This window comes from Pteropus medius, unplaced genomic scaffold, assembly GCF_902729225.1.
Source record: "Pteropus medius unplaced genomic scaffold, Ma_sr-lr_union100, whole genome shotgun sequence".
Classification (NCBI taxonomy): domain Eukaryota; kingdom Metazoa; phylum Chordata; class Mammalia; order Chiroptera; family Pteropodidae; genus Pteropus; species Pteropus medius.
In genome coordinates, this window is record NW_024349800.1 from 8,642,100 (window position 1) to 8,664,513 (window position 22,414).

The following is a 22,414-nucleotide window of genomic DNA, read 5'->3' on the forward strand; positions in this document are numbered from 1 at the left end:
ACTATACTAAATAATAATGCCTTTTTAAAGAAAAATAAATAAAAATAATAAAAAAACAATGTTTCTACATGGGGCAGTGACATATGACTAACTCTAAGATAGATAATCATTGTTTAATTCATTTAATATTTTGTTAAAACACCATATTTCTAGTTTTAGAAATAATAAAATAAAATACAGGATAGCTGCTTAATTTCAATTTCAGACAAATAATGAGTACTTTTTTAGTCTAAGTATGCCCCAAATATTTCAAAAGACATTTCCATGTCGCAATATTTGGGACATACTTAGACTGAAAAAAATTTATTGTTTATATAAAATTCAAATTTAACTGGGCATTCTGTATTTTATTTGGCAATCTTACTTTAAATTTATTAAAATCCGGCATCCATGCATTTGTCAGTCACACTAATCTGAATAATTTTCAATTATTTGGCAGAAATTTGGGTCAAAATAATGTTGAGGTAAATTTGGGACATTTTAGACAAACATCTATGGTTTCTTCAATATTTCAAGTTGTTTAAAATGCTAGATGACATGTATTTTCATATATTAAGATAAAATATATTAGTGTGATCTGAGCATATGTCCTTTATAATTAGTAATTTATTTCCATGTTTTCCTTGTGAGATGGCTTTGAGGTAAAAAGGTACCTTTAATACTTTAACTTATGCTTCTGAGTTACTTAAATCAGTAAGCTTCTTGTTTTTAGATGTGACTGCTGATTTGATTATCTATCTATCCATCACATTTAACACTCTCAAATTATTAGTAACACAGATATACAAATAATTGTTTTTTCTCTTCTAGAGCAGACCACCCACCGAGGGTAGAGTAATGCCATTTCATTTTACAGATCCCTAGAAGAATGAACCACATGACAGCGTGCAGCTATGGAAATTGTGATTCCATGCAGCACACCAATGAAAGCTGATATTACCCTAACTTTACACTAGGAGGCATATTGTTCCTGCAGATATTTCTACTTTAATACTAAACACTATTTATGACCTCTTAAGCTCAAATGCAAGAGAATGTCACTACAAACTTTTAAATATTTATAATAAACAAGTACTCAAAGCTAATTTAATTCTTTTGGGGATTAAAGTCATACTTGAAATTGATGAGATCTACAAATTTTCCAGCAGAGAAAGCTTGTGTCCCTGTCTGTTTTATAGCCATTTTTTAAACTACTTATGTAATAATATATAAAATCATCGCATTGTACCTCTTTTGAAAATAAAATGATAATAAAATACAGAAACTGTTTTCTTAATAATATAATAAATACTTTAAAATCATAAAGTAAACATAATTTATTTAAAGTAAAACAGTAAAGATACTGGAGCAAAAATATGCTTTACTATATAATTTTTATGTCTTTAGCAAACTGTGATGTTTTGAAACCACCCATCAAACATGATAAAAATGACAAAATAGTCATAAAAAAGAATTTAAAATATAAAGTTTTTAGAATTTGAAACTAAGACTTTGTTAGAATTTTTTTCTTTCAATGTATAGCAATGCTTTTACTTTTCAAAATTTACCATGAAGTTTTTTTAAACTTTATTGGAAACTTTTACTAAATAATTAAGATACATGTTTTGCTTCTTCATAATAATAAAAATAATTTTACAAACAATATCTGTCAACTGAGCCTGCATTTGTGCCAACAGCACTGGAGCACCAAAGTCAATGCATTATTAAGTCAGAGGTTATTCTGACTTCACATTTTGTGCTCTTAATCACACAATTCCACATATCCTCTACTCTTAACTACATATAAGGCTTAAACCTCCCTGGAACTTTAAAATATTCTTTTGACTGTACCTTAATTTTTATGGTCTTTGCTTTCATTCAATTCCACCGTCATCTTTGTATCCCTAACTGTTAAGGTTTGCTATGATTTCTTTCTTGGACTTCTGCCTCTCTTCATAATTATCACATTTTCTCCGAAAATTTCATCAACTTCTATGTTGTCAGTTTCCAATTTTCAACTCAGAATCAAATTCTTGGTTCCTAGATAAACTTGTCCAGCAGCTCAAACTTTAAATAAAAAAGTAAATTTTTAATTCTAAATGATTTTTTTTCTTATATTCTATAATTTACATTGTGCGACTTTTTTTTTTTTTTCTTTCAGGCTAGTCAAGTAAAGCAGTGGGAGTAGACAAGGAACAAAGAACTCTGTAACTGGCTGTAGACACCACTGCACTTGGACCAGCTGTGATTTTTCAGTAAGGCTCACAAACTAAAATCTTGGAGATAATATCAAATCTTTCTTTTCCCTCATCTGCTATATCTAATTAGAATTTATCTTACCTTCCCCATCATTCAAAATCTGGCCCCAACTAATTTCTCAAATTATTTTCATATATTGTCACATATTTGAATAGAGATTAGTATCAAATATTTGCCATGTATCTATTAAGCTTCAGACACTGTGCTAGATGACTGCTTATATCAAATAACTATAGTTTTTATAATAAATTATATACATATATATAAATTATAGATATTTTATAATAAATTATATATAAGTAAATTATATATATAAATAAATTATATATATATATAATTTATTATAAAATACACACACACACACACACACACACATACATACATAAATTGCCCCACTTTGGAGATTAGGAACCTGAAACCAAGAGGTAGAGCTAAGCACATGTGCATGTTCTAGTCACTTCTTGGCCAACTGTCTATGACCTTTCTCATAGCACCAAGAAACCTTCGCTGCCTGTGTGTGCACACACACACAAACATGCACACACCTTTTTCAGACATTTTCTAGCTATGCAATGTAATTTGTTTAAAGTATCACTCTATAGGATCTTTACTGATTTCTTACCCAAAACTTATTTTATCTTAACAACTACTTTTTATACACATCATTAGTATTTATTCAAGCTCACTAATCATTGTTATCTAGTACATTTTCTCTTGTAAAAATCAATGTTTCTTTCTTTTTTTTTTTTAATCTTCTTTATATGATCTATAAGTCTATAAAATGAGCATAGCATGTCCCTCAGAGAAAGAAGCAAAAAATGTAAAAACAGTTTCAGGAACTTCTCAGATTCCCAAAAACCTACACATGGGTCTCTACAACCAAGGAACTCAGATTAAGAACTCACTCTCACAGTTCAGTAACTGTGGCTTTTTTCTTTTTCTTTTTTAAGTTCAGGGAGTATTGGTTTTAATGTCTGTCTCTAGAACCTAGCATAGTACCTGGCACGTAGTAGTCTCTAAATGAGTGTTTATAGAATGAATAGTTAAATGGTTAAGTGGATGAGTGAATCATGGAAAAGCTAAGTGAATAAAGGACCTTAAACAAAAGCTCTTGAATACTAAGGTGTATCAGAATGACTAAATCTTATATAAACTATGACCTCTTATGATCCTCACCTCTCAATGTTCATGACTACATGTGTGCATCCTTTTCCTTTGAGTGTGGATGGGACCTGAGACTTGCCTCTAATCAGTAGGATGTGACAATAGTGATAAAATGTAACTCGCTCCCCTCAATTATATTAACTTCTGTAAGGCTCTGTATTACTACAAACTCACTCTGTCTGTCTAACTGGCTTTGATGTAAGCAGTCATGTTGGAAGGCATATGTGGCTAGCAGCTTCCTGTGGCTTTTAGTTGCTGAGAACAGTCTCCAGCTGACAGTCAGGAAAATGTGGGGACTCTCAGTCCTCCAACTTCAAGGAAAAAAATTCTGCTAACAATCTGAAAAATCTTGGAAGTAAATCGTTCCACAGTTTAGGCTCAACCAAGAATGCAACCTGGATGACTCCTTGATTGCAGGCTTTTGAGAGTCTGAGCAGAGGACTCAGCCAAACCATGCTCAGACTCCTGACTTAAAGAAACTGTGAGATTATAAATGTGTGTCATTTTAAGGTACTAAATTTGCGGTAATTAGCAATAGGACATTGACAGATTAGAAAGATGATGATAGATAGATAGATAGATAGATAGATAGATAGATAGATAGATAGATAGATGATAGATGATTGATAGATGATAGAGAGAGAGAGAGAGAGAGAGAGATGATAGATGACAGAGATAAATAGATAAGACAGAGATGTATGGATGTATATTTGGTTTATAATGTAGGTTTTTTTTTTTTTATCTAGAAAATTTATTGTTCCCTGGATTTTGTGGTAAAAATAGTTAAAGATGTATAAGTTTTGAACTCGGATTTAGAAAAAATATTTTTAATAAAGCAAAAAATGAAAGTCTCATACGATAGGAAAGTAATCTTTTTTTTTTATTGCCAAGTTGTTTTTTTTTCTTAAACTCAAATCACAGTAGGATTGATCACCTTTTCTCTATATCACTCTCTGAGGAACTCTAGATTCATTAACTCAGGGGCCACTATTGTAAGCTCTCCCTGAACTGATTATAAAAATCCCACAGGGAAGTAGAAACAATAGGTGACAATATGAAATCTCTGAACATTTTTCTTTGGATTAACATAATTAGCTTAACCCAAGATATTTATAAAAATTATCAACACAGTTCAAATAATTGTTTAACATAATACTGTGTCCCACCAAAAAAAAAGGAAATTCATGTTTAGTTTTCAAAGCATATTATAGTTAATGATATTTTTCCTTCAGGTTAAAATTAGCACCATTTCTTGGGATTGAAGTTTGATAGAGTAATTATATTTTTTCTGGATTTTTCTGGAGTCTCTTAATTTTATTAACTTGAGGTTTTTCTTTCTACAACCGCCTTTCTTTTATACCCCAATATTTTAAACTCTCAGTTTTTCTTAGAATGTACGTCTTGTGCCTGTAAGACTGATAGGCATAATTTTTCAGTGTAATTTTTTTACTTGATGCCAAAAAATGCCCACACCAGGAATGAACTTTTTTCACACCTGTATCAGGTTCTTTCCATGTATGTTATCTCATTACAAAATGAAAATCTAATATATTATTACAATTATGGAAAATATAGACAATTAGAAATCAATACTCCAACCTGAAGATAACCACAGTTAACATGATGCACTACTTTCTAGTTTTTGTTTGTTTATTTTTATCTTGATAGAACACTTTTAATTTGATTGCTTTTCCATGTGTTTGTGAAATATTAATTTATCCATTCAGTCAACAAATACACACTGCCAGCCTACTATATGCTAGGTACTGTTAAAATATGGAGGATAGAAGTTATGCAAGTGTCCTCAGAGAGGAATGGGGGAGACAGCTGTTAATCAAATAATTGTAAAGGGTTTACTTGAGGAAAGGGTATAACTCATCTTCTTAATATTGAATCACTCAAATGTCCTCTTAAAAATAAGATCAGAGACCCAGAATTTAAAACCCAATGCCAGCAACGACTGCATTGAGTTATACACTACTTTATAATGTGTGTAGATTGAAGGTGGTTTCTCTGAATAATAAAAGCATAAGCTGTGGGATCAGGCATTCCCGAGTTTATACTCTGCCCCAGATACTTGTTACGTAGCTTTAGACAAATACATTTTCTGAAATTCAGCTTACTGAGAATACTAATTTGCAATATTGGTGTGGGATCATAAACAATACATTAAAACATTTACTAGTATCCCTGACTCATAAATAGACTTCAATAAATATTAATCATAAGTATTATCAAACTATTGTTAATGAGAAGTTCATCAACTGATTCATACACGGTCCAGGTAAAGTCAGAAGCATATGGCAGACACAGCTTTAATAAAGTAAATATAATCTGAAATCTTGCACAAGATTAAACAGCAAAAATTCCTTTAAAATAACATTTAAAAGAAATATAAGATATAAAAATTAACCCTATTTATGATTCTCAGACAAGAATAAGACTTAATTCTGAATTAGCGGTAATAATTTTTTCCTGATATAACCATATCATCGTTTTTGTTTGCTTTTAACAGTGAAATTCTTTCATCAGTTTAGTTACATTTGTTAAAAATAACAATCTTCAATTGAAAGTTCCTTACTATTTTTTTCAGAATAAATGGTTTTATTGGATTTCACACGGAGTGTGTGATCACATTAATGAGTTTACTTCTTAAATAAATATGATTTACTCTGATACTTTTTGAGAATTATTATATTTGAAAAAAATAGAAATCTATACAGAAAAAATAGAAATCTATACAGATAATTCTATAGAAGGTATGGATATTTATGATTTATATGTATATTGCATGATTGCTATAAAATCATGGCTTTTTAAGAACTATCAGACCACAGATAGGAAGCCCCACTGAAGACAAAGAAAACAGTTTAGATCTAAATAGCAAGATTATTACTTTTGAAGATTATTGCTTCAATTATACTGTACTTCACTTCACAAATTCCTCAGAATTAATTACAAAATGTGACTGCAGAATTTTAAGATAATATATCATAATACTATGCTAACATGAAATACTGTTTAGTTATGAATCTCTTAATATTTCTAGGCTATTCTAATTAATTCTGCTCTAGACATGTACAAAGGAAGTTAAATTGTGAGTCCCATTAAATGTCAAAAGAATTGTTAGCCTCCAGGGCCCTCAGGGCTCCACCTTTCCCTATCTGCCTCTTCTTCTTCCCCAGTGACAAACAAGGACGCTGTCCCCATGCAGGAGTACTGTTCCAGTTTAACACATTTTATTGACCATGATTCTCTTGGGTGAAGTCAGTGTTGACTTGAATGTTGGAGTGTGCTAGGGTGTTTCGTCTCTGGAGTCTCTTTCTCCATGTGTCTAGATTGGTAAAAACTCTGGGGACTTCATGAAGCAGGCTTGAAAGGGTTTTTTTTTCCAGCTTTAGAATCTCTTCTATCTTCTCCCATTTGGAAACTCACCCAGTGCTATTGCCCAGGTCAAAGTTATTGGGTGAGTAGCTGTACATATTGGATAAAGTCCTGGCTTAGGACAGCTTAGGTTAACCAGACTTAGGTTTAAAATGAGGTTGTTCTGTCTTGGTTTTGGCTGTGGCCCAAAGACACGAGGAGCGAACCACTCTCACATGCCAGAAGAGGTAGTCAAAAACCAGTTTTGAGTCCCTTAGCTTAATGCCAATAAGGGATTTTTTTTTTTTTTAATTGGAGAGGTGCAAGTTGGAGACTAGGAAATTAGTTTACAATGTGAACACACTATGCAATATACATGATGTATTTTTGACTTGTATACTTGAAATCTATATAATTTTATTAACCAATATCACCCCAATAAATTTAATTTAAAAAAGAAGAAAGAAAGTACAGCCCTACCTATCTGACCTCTTCACACAAGCCCAGGAAGGTTGATTCGATGAAACCACTTAGAATTAATGGGTTTAGACTAATCAAAACCGAGAAATCTAGGGAGAATAGCTGGCCAGCTCTCCTAAATACTGGGTGATAAGTTGCCTTTTTGAGTATAGCTTGCCCTCCTGGATATGTGAAATCAAAAGCACACTTACGTTTTCCTTATGAGACCATGATATGGGACATGAAAGATCAAGAACCTGAGCTGGTACAGAATATACTTAGAACTTCCTAAAAGATCGGCCGGAATAGTGAGAAACCTCAGCAGAAAGAAGATGCAAATGTAACTCCACATGCCAACAAGAAGAGAATCGTATATCAGAGAATCCTGCAGAGATGGCAGCACATATGGATCAAAGATCCCCCACCACCATCCTGGAAACAGAATCACTTTAAAATCCTAGAAGTCAGAGAACACCAATGCTGGACTACCACAACAGGACTAGTTAAGAAAGCCCGGTAGGGCTTTTTACCAGTTCTTAGTATTTTTACTGCCAATACAGAATTGCTATAATGATTATTAAACTGGACTTTTATTTTTTAAATAAAAGTGAACTAGTCAGTTTATTTTAATATAACCATATGACCAACAATGGCATAGCACTTATCTAAAATTTCCTCCAAAGGCCAAGGGAGAAGTCCCCTCACAGGACTCACTTTGAATGGGCAAAGATTTCCGAGATAGGGTGTGTGTCTGTGGAGATCAAAGGTTTTGCCAATTACATCCCACTCATTCTACTTGTTTAATGTAGTGGTTAAAAACAAATCATCCAAAATTGAAATAGATAAAAAAATGTAAAACCCCCAAATCATTATTATTATCCATCACACTTGCTTTAAATCACTATCATATATATATATTTTTTATTATTTTATGTCTTCACTGGCAAAGAGCATTCCATAGGACAATTTTTTCTTATTCTTCATCAACTAGATGCTACTTAACTATATTTTATGAATTTAAATGTTAAAATGTCTTTCACAGTTAACATTTTTGGCATCAGATGTCTTGCAACAAATGGCTTTTTGCAATTATATTTATAGCATCTTTTCTTTTTTAATGGTTCATAAAATAAAGTTGCAACATACAAGTTAACAGCTAATTGTAGTATAAGTCCTGGCATTTTTTTTTTCTTTTCTGTATTCAAGTGCCTGACTTAATAAACCTTTAATTCCTGAGGCATCCACTTCAAAGATGGTGTTCATTCTTCAATGAACACATCTCCAGCCACAAGACTAGATAAAGACCCAGGCTCCCTAACCACTGCCTCCCACCCCCTACCCTCCACTGCTGCATTAGATGAGTATTTCTTTTCTCTTCCTGTAGGGCCCCTTCCTTGACCACAATAAAAGCACAACCTTGGGCCCATGTGCTCACTCTCTCTCCCTCCAGGGCCTTGCTGTGTGGCCCCAAGTGTGCCCTGTGATTTCCAGGTCTTGTGCGTAATAAAGTTGTATCTTTTCAAAGTTTCCTGATGGTTATTGCTGAAAGCGTCTTGCAAACATCATAACAACCACAGGGCTGATTCAGCCCCAACGCTGGTTTATCAATCCGACAAGACTGGTACAAAACACCAATATATATCAAGCACATTAGACTTATTACATTTCAAATAATACAACAATAAAACCAGCAATAGAAAAGAAAGGAAAGGAAAGAAAGAAAAAAAAAAAGAAAAGAAAACACAACTGCATGTTAATTGACCAACTTTCCAGAATTACTGTGTAAAGTTCAAGTGCACAACAGAAACCAGAACAACTCCAAGCAAAGTTTTGAAGAGGACTTACCCGAGTTGGGGTCAGAGTTGCCGTCCGCTTCGGTCCTCTTGTCCGGAGAGGCTTGGTCGTAGAATTCGTCCTGTGGCTGAACCAGAGGAAGAGGGTGTGAGATCAGGGTTCCACTACCCACCGGTTCGTGGTCTCCTAGACCACTGTCACTGCAGCTTTCCTGGGAGCCATCAGGGAGGTGAAAGGTAACACGGCGCTGCGACTACAAAGAAGATCACAGGACATGCCGATTAACACGCCTCCCAGATAAAACAGGTGCAGTGGAACAGTAATCAAAACTACTTTTCACAAAATAAGTAAAACTTAAAGTTAGGAATGAATGAACATTTATTATTTGCCATGTACTAGTTAATATCCAAGTTGCAAAGTACAAGAAAGAATTTCAATCTCGTGTAATTCAACAAAACATAATGGTAAACCATTGAAAATTGCAGCAAGAAATCAAAAGAGAATATCTCTATTAGCTGTCAAAGTTATAGAAAAAATTTTAAATGAGCAGAAATGTGCAGATGTGCAAATACATATAATGAGATATTCCATTTCTTTTGAATGAACAGGCATTTTGTTTACTTAATGATCTTAAGGTAGTTTTTGAAATGAAGTCACTATTGCCCACTGGCCCAGACATTACTACCAGTCAGTGGTTATAGAATATTCCAGTTGAAAGTTGTTTGAAATAATACTTCTGTGTCTATTTGCACAGTGTCACTATCAGAAGCAAGCTAAAATATGGGTAATTCAACAAATTTTAGTGTTTTAATAAAATAAAATTGTGCATTTAACCACATATTGCTGTTTATTTCTCTTGGTAAGTATTCTTTTAGCTGATGTAATCCATGAGATACGAGAATATTTACAACTGAGATGGAGATTTAGGATTTATGGAATTATAAGAAAGTAGTAAATTTGTGCTATTTGTCTGCACCTAATTTTCATTCTGCTTTAACAGCCAAAAGACCTTTCAATATATGTTACATATGACCATTTAATTGCATTTGATAAAATTATGAATATATAAATAAAACTTATAACATATAAATATATAACATATAATGTAATCATTTATAATACTTAAAATTTGTGTTTTTCAAGAGACAGTTTATAGATTGTATCTATTTCAAAGAAGATGAGTGCAGTTAGAGACAAAATGCTCTATAGATGCATTTTTGTAGACTGACAATAGAACACAGCCTGCTTCCTATTAGTCACTGGTTCAAATCCAGCTCAGAGTCATCATAGAGAAGAGGTGATACCACTTTACTGCTGATCAGTGACCTGTGTAAAATGTTTGATAGTTCGGCACATTTTTAATGAACTGATGCCAACATCGCATAAACTATAATCATACACGGTGCTAATTGAGTCTATTGCACTATGTTTCACCTTCATGCACAACTATCTCAGTGTTATCCCCTCTCAGTGGGTTTTGAAATGTGCCTAGGTGAGAGCTACATAATAAGCCAAACTTGAATATTAATATCTGAAATGTATTTCTTTTTGTATAAGAAAGGTTCTGTCACCATCCTTATTTATTAGAGTGTTTTGTCTGTCATGTGAAATTAGCCCTTAATAGAAAACCAATAATGCAAATATTTTCTGTTTCTGTTTCAATACGCCATTAATATATTTGTATCTTTTTGTGATACGCATAGCATCAAGGACAGTGACCAGGCTGTCCATTATACATAACTGTCCAACTAAGCTCTTAAAATGATTGACCTACTAAAAATTCCATACTTTAGTAATTAAAATATTTTGGTATTATCTCTAGAGGAATACTTCTTAGTTGTAGCTCAAATGAGTAAAGAAAAAGTCAAGCACAGGAGAAAATGAATAGAACAGATGATTCTATAAGCTTTGTAAAGGATTTCCAGAAGCTTCATAAGCCATTAAAAAGTATGTGCTTCATAGAAAAAAAAGGGAAAATTGACATATATGATATTCTTCTAAATATAATTAACATTTCTGTAATTATAGTATTTTTCTCCTAAAAAATACAGCTCTCACAGTACAGTCATTTGCATAAGTATTTATTGAGCATCCCCAAACACCTATAGTACAATGATTACACTAGAATAAAAAGTAAAATGTCTTTCAAAACTCTTTTAAATATAAATTTTAAAATTCCATCTCCAATATACTATACTATATTTCTTTACCACTTTATTACCGAGAATAAGAAAATACATAAATATAGTATGATTTATTTGCAGAGACATTAAATTAGAATGATATAATGTTTAAACTACTGTGACTTATGGAAATATCTCTTAATTAATTTGACCCAAAATGCTTAATTCTTAATTGGAAAATCTGTGCACAATTTATCAGCTTAATAGGAGGTGGGAGTGGTAATATATATGGACTAAGAATCGGAACACATATAATGGTACTAAGAAAACTGATCAAGCAAATAAATCTTTAATTTATTATCATAATTAGTGATACAAGTAGAATAATGTCTAAAATATCAAGGTAGATATAATGAGAGGATCTGAATAAATTGAAATGTAGGAGAATGAGAATGAAATGAAATATAAGACTCTGCTAAAATAAGAATAGTTCCTGGTATATAATTCTTGACACATAGTAGGTACTCAATAAAAGGTAGATTTAATTTTCAAATTAATAGCTATATATGATATTTAACCTCTGTGTCTATCAATGGTTAGCTAGTTTTAAAGATGTGATACCATCACCCCAGGAAAGAACAGTCTTCTTTTAGAAGGGAGCTGCCTGAATCCCGGAATTGTAGTATGCTTCGACCCAGGCCTGTAGATCAAGTCGGCCCAGAGCCTCCTCTAAGGGGAAGCTGCTCTGGGGTGGAAGTGAGGGATGATGACAACCAACACTCTAGAGTACACGGATTCTCCTCAGAGAAGGTGAAGTTTTTCCCATTATTCTTTCAAGAAACCTACAATTGTTGACATATTTGAAGAGAGAAAGAAGAAAAGGTTTTTATTTACTTCCTCTGGGAATTTTTCTTTTGGTTTATCCCCATGGAAATAAGCACAATTTTAGTTACAAATATAGTTAAACCTGAATTGGGACAACACATGTTATCATGAAACTATTTCAGACTTTCTATGTTCTATTTTTCTAAATCTATTTCTTACCCATTCCATTTTCTCCCATGGGAAATATCATTATTATTATTATTATTATTATTATTGTTATTATTATTATTATTATTAATTTATTATTGTTGGCTATGCCTGGTTTACAGTTTGAGTGTCATGTTTGTTTATTCGATTTATCACTGACAGGTTCATTCCAGGTCCCTGGTGGCCCTGAGAAAGATTACAATGGGAAGAAGTAACTAATAAGACTGGGTCACGTTATGTTCTCTTGAGGCTGCTGATATGAATTCTGACCAAGAGAAGCTTTCATCGGAGACTCCATACTCTACATAAGTATATGAGACCATGTATACAAATATAGGTATGTCCGGGATTCTGCAAGTTGAAAAGTGCCACACTGGCTTCATTGAAGAAACATTAGCAAGTACCTTTACATGTTTGTTTGTTTGTTTGTTTGTTTGTTTGTTTGTTTTTCTTGCAAGTTAGTAGAAAAGAAAGAGGAAAAATTCAAGCTATTTCAGGAAGATACATAAGATCCTACACTGGGCACTGTTCTTCAAGACTCATTGAAAGAATGAGTCACTTAAGATATTCTAATCATTGCTTGAAGGTTTCTCTTGTGTTTCTTACTCGTATAGAATATTATTCATCAATAAAGGACTCACATTCAAGCTTACAATTCCAGTCCCACTAATCTAGAGGAATTTTCACATGCAAAGATTTGGTGGTAGAATTCATTGTGTCTTTGAATAAAATAGCAAAATGTACAAAAAGTGAAATGTTTAGTAGGTGATTAATTAATAATGTAATATCATACAATTAAATAATTCACAATACTTAAAATTATGTTGATTGAAATAGAAAACATTTATAATCTATTGTTAAGCATAAAAATCAGACTAGTAAAGATTTTGCTTAGTTCAATTGTGTTTTTGTGAATGTGCTTTCATATATGAATATACATAAACTAAAATCTATCTATGCATACACCAAGTGTTTAAAGTGGTATTGTTTGATCATGGAATTAAGGTATTTTAAAATTTTATTATTTCGGCTACACTAAAACTTCCATGCATTGCTTTTGTAATAATAAAACATTCTAATTTTTAAGTATTCCTCTTAATCACTTATAACAAATTAGAATTTAATCCAGGAGAATGGAAAAATCTCACAGACAGTAGGTGAACTTTCTCTTGAGCTAAGGAATGTCAATTAAGCTTCCTATCTTTTCTCTGCTATTCTAACTTTCATTCTTTCCTTACCTTGCTTTTTAATCACTGCAATTAAAAATCCTCGCCTTTCCTCAAATGACAAAATAAGTTCACGAATCTGGCACTAAACCAATTATTACAAGTCAAATAAACAAATTTACCAGTTAATGACTGACATTTAAAATAATTATTCTGTGCAAAATTATAAATTGATATTATTGAAGTAGAAAAATTATACTTTAAAGTTGTTTAAATATGGTTTTAGTTGTAGAGAATTCTTTAAATATATTTTCAAGGAAATATTCCTAATTCTGATTTACTTTCCTTGACAATGTTAAGAAATAATTTCCCATCTATCTATCCATCTAATCACTAAATAGTACAAACACATATAGAAACAGACATACATATCAGCCAAAATTTACTTACAATGAAGGAAAGACAAAGTTGTGTTAAAGTTCTTTATGTGACTTTGTTTTTGCTTTATCTCCACATTAAATTCAGTAAAAGTATGCTTTTTTGAAATAATATTTTCATATATATTTCTTCTCAAATTAGCAAAGGAAATTATCCCAAAGAGGTTAAATAAGTCTAGAGACTGAAAACTAAATTTTATGCAAACATTTATTGTAATATTAATTTTAAAAATTTCAATTTTTCTTAATAACACATTTTAATTGAGATTAAAAAAAAACTTTTATGAGTATGGTCTTAGGTTGCAAATTGTGCAAAGAGGAAAATTTAAATGACAAAAGAACACATTTTCAGCTAAAACTATGAATTCAATTAAATAGTTTCTCAATAGCCTCTTGTCATCTAAAATTAATGTACACAGCACTAATTCCTAATAAAATCATAATTGAGTAAAACTTATAGTGGTTTAGAAGGAAGGATAAATGCAACCCAAAAAGCAATCTATAGTTATAGTTGAAGTTGCTATTGCTTAATACTTGCAGGCTCAATGAAAGGAAACTATTACTAATGCACACACATTCTTCTTCATTAATATTTGAGAGATGGGTACCAAAATGATAATCAAGAAATATTCTGGATTTCTGATTTAGTAAAAATGCTAGTAATTATGAGTGAAAGGAGTCCATTATCAAGAATAAGGAATAGTTTTGACGGACAAACTCATAAGAAACTTTTTGACTGGTGATAAATGAAATCTTTTGAGTACAGAATTATTTTATAATGAGCCCTTTATTATTATAACTGATAAATTGAGTTCTTCTCCTCTCCCGTTTATGGAAAGTACTTATGTTAAAATGACTCTGCTATTGTAGAATTATTTTTAAGCTAGAAATTATTAAGGAATTTTCTATTCTACTTTAATCTCTTACATGTTTCAGATGAAGTAAGGTAAAATGACTTGTCTATGGGTTACGGTAGAAACCAAAACTCACATTTTCTGATTTTTAACATAAAGCACTATTTGTTCATTTACCTATTAATTTAATAAATAATTATTGAGCACCTACTGAATGGCAGATTTTCACTGTATTAATTAATAGCAACCTACGCAGGTAAAAGAAGGAAGGGGAGCACGCTTTGAGTTTATGCCAAAACAACCCCCAGGTCATTGTCATCCTTAAAGATTCCTTGCTAAGTTGTGAAAATAAAAAGGACAGAAGAATAACTGAGACTGCAGAGGAGGCTATTCCTGACTCATAGAATCATTGCTATCTTTGCACATCCTTGGCCATTTTTTTTTTTCATTTAGATAGAGAAACATTAATGCTCCAAATAAAAATTGATGAAATCAAAACCACCCTGTTTTTCTGAGGAGTATGTACAGTTGATATTTTTTGAGCTTATAGTGAATATTTATTGAATGCAGATGATTTACCCAGAACTGAACTAGGAGATCTAAAGGGGATGCGGTAGAAATGGAGTTTCATTGTCAGTTATCCAAAGGTGTTTTCCATAGGAAAAGTTCTGTCTCTCCAGCAAGAAGTTTGCAGTGAATATAGCCCTGGTTTAAAAGTAGCACAATGAAACCTGGAAACCATCCACTAGCTGTCTATGTCTCCTTCTTTATTCTTTTCATGTTTACATTCAGAAAATTTAGAGACAAATGGGAAAGTTCAGTTTGTGTTTGAGAAAGATGTGTAACAAATTCACTGATCATAGGTAATGGATATAAAGCTGCCAGCAACGTTAAAATGATTTTGATTCCTAGTGTTATCTTTGCTATATATAAAAAAAGGACTAGGGTGGGTGTGATCGCTGGCCATATAAAGTTGAGTAGCATTTTCAGGGGAAATGGGGAATGTTTGTCGGTACTATTCTTAACTGCTCCATTAACCAGTTTGATATCTGCTCCTAAGCAACTGCTTCATTTCAGAATGGAACTGTCAGCTTTTGTTCTAACTTCACTATTCAACTGCGGGTTTAGTTTAGAGACCTTGTGATAACTTGCGTGGGGAATTCACCTTAACTTAAACTTAGCTGTTTAGTTTGTAAATGTCTAATTGTGAAATAACTTCCTCAAAGTAGGACCTATGTTTGTGTGTGTGTGTGTGTGTGTGTGTGTGTGTGTGTGTGTCCGTGTCCACGTGTGAACTTTATAAATAAAGTGCATTGAATATCTCTTCAGAGTGCCTACACTGGAAGACTTATGTTAATAACATATGGTAAAATTTAATGCAATTTTATTCTTATTTCCTTTTGATCTCAGTATGATTTAAGAGGAAGATGGCAGTTCTCTACATGTGCAAAACTAATTCATAGCTTTAAGAAACTTGAGGGAAAAGTACATTCTTTGTCCTCTTTTTGGGTGTAGCCTTGGTGCTTGAACTAACATATTAGAAACAGACATAAAAGAGGAATATTTTCCCTTACATCATTTTCCCCCGAGGGATAGCAGAGAAAGGGAAAAGATTTGAATCAACTTTCTTCTGGGTTTGGTGGCCTCACCCCACCCTTAAGTTCCCTCTGGGGTCCAAGGCAAGCAGAGAAGAGTAAGAATAGTCAGCATTGTTGGCTATTTTGCTTCTTATATTCTTATTTACTTTCTGCTATCAGAAGCACCCTCAACCTATTTCTCACAGTTAAGTGTTGCTCAGTAGGAATGCGGCACTTTATCTGAGCATACGAAATATAAAATGACTACATTAAACAGGAGCAGCTGCTCTTGAATCTGCAAGCAGAATTTTTACATCTATAAATTATATGTACAGAAATAGGGAAGAAATGACTCAGCAAGACTCCTTTCCAATTTAGTGTTCTAGTATAAACAAATCCATGTGACAAAGTTATCTTTATCATATTTATAAAATCAGTAGACATGATAGTTGCAGCAATTAGAAATTATACCAAATTATCACTGTTATTAAGTAAATATGTAGAGCCCATTGACATAGCATGTGGTCTTTTACAAAACGTGAGTCTTTTAGATAGTGAAAGGATCACTAAAAAATGTGTCAGGTCTGTCAGATTGGTAACAGAAGAGAGAGAATCTGATCTAATATCTAGGATTTAAGAAATCGTCTCAGGTAGTTTTATCAGTCTTAACAAAAGAAGTGATGAGTATCTCTTTAGCATTCTCTTCTGTTAATAATTCTCAGTACAAAATAAGACTTGTAAAACTAAAATAGGCCATATTTTAAGTATGTAGTACATTTTAGAAGGTAGCCCTGCTTTTATATAGTTTAAACATTCACTTACACACACACACACACACACACACACACTCACACACACACACACACACACACACACACACACACACACACACACACTTTAACCGTCCTTTGCATATGGCTGAACAGGCACATGATCATAATTACCTAGTAAGAATGAAAACTACTAATTCAAGGCTTTAGCGGACAGATCATGTTATTCCAAGTTAGAGAATGAAACACAAATAGAGGGGTTGAAGAAGCCATCTGTATAAACCCCCAAGAAATACTCTTACTGCACAATAAGGTTATTTAAAAGACCTAATGAAGGATTGTTAATTTGCACCTAAAATGTGGTATAATCTGTTTCAATTGATCTTGTATCACGCATTGCACTTTGATTTTATTTATTTAACTTTTCGGTTTTACTTTTGTCATATAAAAAAAAAAAACAAAGTTAAAAATCTTTTTTAGAAGCAGTGAAAGAGTAGGAAGATCTTTGAACTAGTCTTAGAACATGTAATACATATTTATCACTGGCAGCCCATGGATTACAATTAAATCTGAATCACTTGTCATGTCTTTTTCAGCAAAAATAAAGAAAATGGCAATGTGGATGACACTCCTGGAAAAAGAGCCTCTTTCTAGTTGATAATTCATGTGATTTGTATATGGAGACAGTCACCTAAATGTTAATTAGCATGGGAGCCACCATGTTAAAAAAAACTTGATCTTCATAAGCGTATTAATGGGGGGACGAATTTGCAGGAAGAAGGTAGATAGTGGGACATAGTTTTCAAAACATAGATACATATTCAAGTTACACTTAGAGGATAAGGAAATGTGTGTGTACAGGTATAGAACATGACAATGATACTATTGATCGAGTACTGAAGTATGTCTTCCTGTAAACATGACACATATGGAGGACTGTTTTCCAGATTGAGGAAGGGGGAAACAGTGTGGGTAGAGAAGCAGCTGCCTTTGGTCATATATAGTACGCGTGCGCGCACACACACACACGCACGCACACGCACGCACACACACACACAAAAAGGAATTCCATCTGAAATCTTAGACTCATTGGTAAATGATCTGAAAGGTGATAGAAGGGTAGATAGATAAATTGATATAGGATGACTATCTTCAAAACCATTGTCTCTATTAAATAACAAACTAAAAAACCGTTACTAAGAACTTCATTTATCCCTTGTAATTATATTATGAAAAATACGTGTTTTTAAACACAAGCATTTTCTACCTTTGTCTTCTTTTAGTTCTCATATGACCAAAGAAAATATTGTTGGCAGTTCATAAATTTTTATTAGAAATGTGTGATAGTCAAGTCATGTATATTTTTTCAGAATAAGTTAAGAAGAAAATAAAAATACTTTAAAAAATATAGATACAACATATACATAAATTTGTGTATGTGTATTTATATGCATCTATGATATAAAACGTGTACACAAACTCTAATATAGACAGATTACACATATTTAAGAATGTGAAATTTTTCTATTTTTAGACAAGGAAATTGTCAAAGATATCTGAGCTCTTTGCTTTATTTACTAATGTTGACAATAAAATCCAAACTTTATTAATTTAATCTGAAAAAACCTGAATTAATCTAGTCAAATATCTATACCCCAAGTTACATTTCTCAGTCTTTTCATGGTAATATTTAGTGCCATGTAATATATAGCTTTCCCTGGTGACAAAAAATTGCTCATTTAGCAATGATATGTTATTGAGCGTAGAATCCATCATATAAATTGTAAGTATGAGAAAAATGATTAAAAATAAACCAAAATTGGATAAAACATCTATTTAATTATTTCAACAAAAAGGTACTTAAAAAATCTAAATAGTATAGCATTGATACCACTATGTTTAAAAAAAAATCCAAGTTTGCACTTTTGAATTTTTTTGAAGGCCTGCATGACATTATATTGCAAGTCTCAAGGTGCCAACAGGATCATAATTTTTGCTTTTTATGATATGATTTTACTTTTTAAAACAACTAAACACCATCTGTAGTGATAATAGCATTTAAAAAAGGAGAGATTACCAAGAAGTGTGGCACGTTTTTTTAATGTCTTAAAAATTATCTTTGAGGACTATTACAAAAGAGGAGTTCAAAAATATTTTGAGATATGACGATATTAAGTGTAGAAACAAAAGAGACCAAATTTGAAAGACAGCTCTCAACTAAGTGCACAGTTTCTGTCCTTTAGATAAATATCATTCTTGACTTTATTCTCAGCTTACATGTAAGAATGTTCTTTTTTGGATCATAAATTTAGAAAGAATAGTGAAGGCAGTATGGCATCAGAGAATGAGATGAATTGATGGACTTCATAAGAGGTTTTGAATTACAGAAATCTGAGAAAAAGCTTACAAAACAAGTTTGCTACATATGTATTGAGCAGTAACATTTGGATATGGAAATCATATCAAAATATTTTTGAAAGCATTAATAAGCATTATTCAGTAGAGTGTTAAACACTGATGTCCTGATAAGCTAGAGAAAAGTGTTTTAAGTCTCTAGTGCTTTGAAAAATGTAATATGTAACTACCTACTCTGCTCTGCTAGAATCAGAAACCTTATAATGATCTTAAGAAAACAGGGAAACTACCCAGTAGGAATAAACATGAGTAAAATTTTAAATCTTTTTTCTCCTAGGTAGATTGGCCTTTGTTCTGAACAAAGTAGCTGCACTTTATTTCTAAAAAAATATTTACCTATTATTGCAGACAACCACTGAGACTTTGAGCATGATATTTGAAACAAAAATTACACCTACATCTCAGTGATAATCACTACTTGCCCTGTGGCTCTTAGTCTTTCCTTTGAAAACAGTACCCAGTCACCAATTTCAGTTATTTGTGAAGTAGGGATAAGTTATATTCCTCAATAAAAGTATAAAATTCAAATATATGTCAAGAACTTCTGTGTGACAAAAGCTTCTGCAGATTTAAGTAGCATCTCTGTAATAATGAGCTGTACTTAGAAAAATGTAGTTACTTTCAAAGAGACAAAACTCCCAAATATTATGTTCCAAATGTGAACACAGTAATCCAGATGATCCAAAAATCTTAGCGATATTTTTTTGAAGATAAGAAAGTAAACGCTTGTAAGTCCATTTGACTCTAAGATCCAGTGCATGTGCCCAGAAATTTCTTCTAATTTTTATCTTGGGCAAAAACAGAAAGATGGTTTCAGAACAAAACATTTACAAAATTGTCCACACCAGAGGTAACTTACTCTATGGTACAAGTTGGCCTGTGCATTAGAATTTAAGAACAGTAAACAGTCTGTATTTTGAAAAAATATATATATTAAATTTCCTAAAGCTTATATTTAAGATCTTGAAAGTCAGGAATATATTATCCTATGTACATAATGTTAAGAATGATGAACAAATTGCTAGTCTTAAATGAATTATTTTCAATGAAATTATTGTTGTGAATAATTGTTTAAACGTGTAAACAAAATAAAATGTAAAATTAAATATTTGAAAGAAAAAAGATAAAGAAAATACTTTATCTAGGATATAAAAAGATCGATCAGAACATAATGCACTAACACTAATGTAAACTATGGCCTTTAGTCAATAATAATACATCAATACCATTCATTAATTGTAACAGATATACCAAACTATGCAAGATGTGAATATGAAAAACTGTTCAAGAAGAGAATATATATGGGAACTCTGTACTTTGAGCATAATTTTTTTTTATAAATCTAAACTCTAAAATAAAGTTTATTTTAAAAACATCAAGGATTAAACAGGGAGAGGAGGTAGACAAAGACTTTTGTAGTTAAAGTGAAAGAGAGTTCAGGCCATTTTCAGGGAATTTAAAACATAGTGCTGTTCTATATTATGCTTAATTCTATTGAGTAAAGCGCGTGTGTGTGTGTGTGTGTGTGTGTGTGTGTGTGTGTGTGTGTGTGTGAGAGAGAGAGAGACATGTAAATACTCATGTATTATCATTCTTATATTTAGCCCTGATTGGTCCTTTTTAAATTATAAATAAAAGTTCTATATTTGTATAATTATATGCATTTCGAAAAAAATTCTGTATGCACAAATTTGTGATTATTGTCTACAGTTGTCCTTTGTTTCTTTTCAACAAATTTTGAACAGCATAAACTTTTAAAGGTTCTCCATTAAACAGACATTTCAGTTTGTATTTTACAATTACATAAATGAAATTTGATACTTCTAGGGACGTATTTCAGAGAGTTAATTCCATGAAGATGAAATGAAATGTTCCTTATATCAGAAAATAATTCTGAGCTAGTCCATGTCCTAACCTGACAGATGGAAGAAGATAGATAATGGTACTTTGGGAATTAAGGAATTACCTTTCCTGGACTAGATCACAGAGCTTAATGTCTATAGAAGACATCTTATCTTAGGTTCCACAGACTGAAAAAGCACACAGAGAATGCAGTTCAGTTACCTTGCTTGATCACTAACTTTTCACAGATATGAAAATCTAGGATATTTTCACTGGAACTGCAGTTTGGGTGATAACCGATTAGACATGGCAGCTAACCAATTTTAGTTCCTGGGAAACTCTGATAGAAGAAGTGTTTTCAGTGCAAGGGCATGATCATTTGACTCTCACACACACACATAATCTCTCTTAATGTCTATAGGTCAATATTGTTAGAACAAAATGTAACACCATAGCATTTCCAACAGAAGAAGAAAATTTAAAATTAATGCCTGGCGATGTAAATCTATGTTAGCAATATAAGTTAAAAAAAAAAACCTAGCTACTTAGTCTGTTCACTAACTTCATTACCAGCTTTCAAACTGCATGCAAGAGATGTGCATATTAACAAAATAGAGTAAAAGAAAAAGTATCTAAATTATAAATCCTCATTGGACAGTTTCAAAACGATACCATTAGAAGAATTTGTAAATGTGGAGGACACATGCTAAGATAGAATGGCTTAATATTTAAGAGATTTTCTAGAGCTCCTTACTCAGTTATTCCACAAAAACTATTAACTGCCTACATTCTACTACATAGATGCTCCTCTTAGATGCTGAGGAGACTTTGTCGATTGAACATGGCAGTCTCTCCACTCATAAGGCTTAAAATATGATAAGTGAGATGGACTGGAACAAGTAGTTACAAATGTGTTAGATATCATGAAGGAGAAATTTAGGGTGCAATAAAGTATATAACAGAAGGATCCAACTCACCCAGGGAAGTTTTCCAATAGGGATATGGCAGCTCCTACATGGCTAGTTGGCAGACATCGAGAGGCTATAATTTCTAGTCCTACTAGCTTACAATTCCATGCAAAAAATAAATATGAAATAACTCTACAGAAGTAGACTCATGTACTTTTTTTGCTTTCTTCTGTGAAACACAAATCGATATCCCCTAAATAAAGCTAACAGTA

The 22,414-nt window shown here is 32.2% G+C and overlaps 1 protein-coding gene across 1 annotated transcript in view; it reads right to left on the bottom strand.

Moving 5' to 3' along the window:
* Window positions 1-22,414, bottom strand: part of PCDH9 (protocadherin 9) — an 827,532-nt gene that overhangs the window by 286,756 nt on the left and 518,362 nt on the right. The window contains exon 4 of the mRNA XM_039886821.1: window positions 9,070-9,271. Coding sequence (XP_039742755.1) covers window positions 9,070-9,271 — 202 coding nt within the window. The remainder of the gene's footprint in view (window positions 1-9,069; window positions 9,272-22,414) is intronic.